Here is a 2,890-nt window from a genome sequence, read left to right as displayed (position 1 = left end):
AATGTGTTGGGAATTAGTGAACAAATGAGGTAGAAGGTTTTATTACTTCTACTCACAGAGAGTTCCCATTCACATTCCATTTTTGCACAATATTTTAAGTCAAGATATTTGATAGGTAAAGCACAAGCAATACCACGCTGCAATGTTATAAGGACACAACCCATGTGCACACATGCACAAACATACTAGATTCCCTAGCGATGATTTCGAACACTATTCAACCCACCAACTCCTAGTTGTTTGTATTTTTCACACATTGTTTGAAGTTTATGATGTTATCTTAAGTTATTTAACAAGTGGAAATAGTCCACAACAATGCCATCATATACATGTAACTTACAAGTACGTATATGATGGCATTGTTGTAAGATACATGACATACAATCAACCTATTTGTGCTCGTATTTAATGAATGCATGACAAGTGCATTTATGTTTGTAACTTAAAGGCTTTAAACCATATTATGAGATGCACAATATAGTTGAGAATTTTTTATTATATAAATGATATATTAAAAATTGTATTAACATTGATTGCAGTTGGTCTAAGATAGCCTCCTACTTGCCTGGGAGGACAGACAACGATGTCAAGAATTTCTGGCATTCATACACAAGGAGCACAAGGAGAGTTAATGAGCAATTATCAACCAAATTTAACACCAATCTCATCGACAATGGTGTAGGTTCCAATCACGACCAACTTATATTGGGTTCTAGCTCATGTTCACATGATTCCACCTCAATAAATTCATCAACCAATGATTCTACTACACATTGTGATTATAATGCCATGGTCATGAATCCTCTTACTCATTATCAACCCATGATGATCCATCATGAAAACATTGAACCATTATGTGAGAATATTATTGCATTGGGAACTAATCAAATCCCTCATTTACTTGATGTATGTTCCAAAGAAGAATCTCGATCGTCATCAACCAATGTCCCCACAAATCACTCCTTTAATCAAGGCCTTAATTATTATCACAACTTGATCAATGGTGTTAATCAACAACATACCAACGCTAATTATCCATTGTGGGATCATCAATTAGTGCCAATTTCTTCATCTGATGATGGGTTACAATCTGTCCTTTGGAACTTTATGAATCATCAACTTCATACTTCAGCCTTAGAATGACCAATGTTCTCATTCACTATTCCTTTATTGATATACACCACGCTTTATATATTGTGTGATCCTTAATGACAATTTCAATCCATGTATAAAAGAAGATTTTGTTCATGAGCGTATAACCAAATAATTAATGTGTGTGATACTCGTCATTGAACATTTGTAGCTTAAATAATTTCATTAATAATATCCACAATCATCAAGGGGGGGAGGAGAGATAGATAGGTTCTATTATTGTCTTTCGAGGTCTTATATGACCTATGAGACCAAAAATATTACATTTCACATAATACATGTGAATGTGAGTAGTGACTCTTGATGCTCAAGAACTTTACCAATGAATGTTGTAATTGAGAGCACATTGTGATTGTGAGAGAAATTTGTGCAAGGATTGGGTTTAGTTGAAGATAGTGTGAGAAACATAGTCGAATATTATCAAAGACAAGGCATTGCATCAAAGTGTGATACTCAAACTCCCGAACTTGTTTTGTGCAAAGTGTACATAGTCGACCACTCTGATAAATTGTGCCGCAACTCCCCGTCTCACATCGCAATGTGTGAGGTAAGTCCCATGGAAGCAACAGTTCAGATAACAGACGATGGGATGGCCTTTAACATGTATCAATGTGTATGGTTTCCCCATTCGATGAAGAATGTGGTTTTGTAGTTAGATGCATCATGTGTAGTATAATGTGTGAAGCATGAGCCTCTACATTTTTCCCATGTCATGATACATTGAAGTTGCAAAAAGACCTCATTTACAGAGAAATCTAGTGATACATCATGAAGTACGTGTGTTACATCCCATTTACCAAACCATTTTTCCATATCTTGCATCCAATTGGAATACAAAATGTGTCAATTGGATCTATTTGCATGCTTCCCATTGTTGGGAAAACTGGTCCCTCAGGATGTGAACAACACAAGTCAAATGGGATGGAGAACTAGTCGGATCGGCCTAAAGCCAATAGGGGTTGGATGATAGCCGGCTTGTCTGATTCAAAATCCGGATATTGCACAAGGAGTTGGATTGTTAGGAGCTGATTTAGCACCGATTGAAAAGATAAGCCAAATCAGTCGTTAGCTAACTCGGCTAAGGTTGAAAAATCGACTGATCGATAATCGACTCGGCTAATAGCAGAATTGGCCAAAGCTGACTCAGGGCTATATTTGTAAATAGCCTCAATGTGCCTATTGTGGGCTATATTTGTAAATAATCATATATTAGTATATGAGCATAAATATAGTTAGGCAAATTGTTGTTATTATGTGTTATAGTAGTTGAACAAGTGTGGATGTTGAGGTAGAAATAGATATAGTGTGTATCACACTATGTAACTAGTGAGGAGTAAGAGAGGGAGCGAGAGTAAGGAATCTCTGTTGTAACCGTCATCAGTTGAAGAGCAGCTCAAGATTGTTGCCTTAGTGTCTCCTGTTGTATTCCGTCCTACTATAGTGATATATTTTGGAGTTTGTGGACTTTCGTGGTTTTTCCCATTCAGGGTTTTCCACGCTAAAATATTTGTGTCTTTGTACTTTCTACTTTGTCTTGTTTGTTGTTCGTTGTCTTGATCTTTGTGTCTCTCATTTGCACGTGTTGACCGGTTGTGGCCGGCTACATATTCATATCACCCATGTGATTCTAGGAAGTCGATGTGAGAGACTTTTTTTAACCTTAAGCATGTATTCGACAACCCTTTCCATGGCCATGATCTCAATGGGAAGTGATATTGTCTCAATTAAGAGGAGGGTG

General features: G+C 36.8%; 1 protein-coding gene across 1 annotated transcript in view; it reads left to right on the top strand.

The window, feature by feature from the left end:
• The window catches only part of LOC147855747 (transcription factor MYB14-like), a 7,211-nt gene extending 5,929 nt beyond the window's left edge, over positions 1 to 1,282 (top strand). The window contains exon 3 of the mRNA XM_087330533.1: positions 540 to 1,282. Coding sequence (XP_087186659.1) covers positions 540 to 1,143 — 604 coding nt within the window. The 3' untranslated portion in view covers positions 1,144 to 1,282. The remainder of the gene's footprint in view (positions 1 to 539) is intronic.
• The last annotated feature ends 1,608 nt before the right edge of the window (positions 1,283 to 2,890 follow it).

This window comes from Azolla caroliniana, unplaced genomic scaffold (assembly GCF_043228905.1).
Source record: "Azolla caroliniana isolate FFs.n. ecotype wild unplaced genomic scaffold, voAzoCaro1.0.p SCAF_14, whole genome shotgun sequence".
Classification (NCBI taxonomy): Eukaryota; Viridiplantae; Streptophyta; class Polypodiopsida; order Salviniales; family Salviniaceae; genus Azolla; species Azolla caroliniana.
Note: the sequence above shows the minus strand (reverse complement) of the source record. Positions and strands in the feature narration are given on the sequence as shown.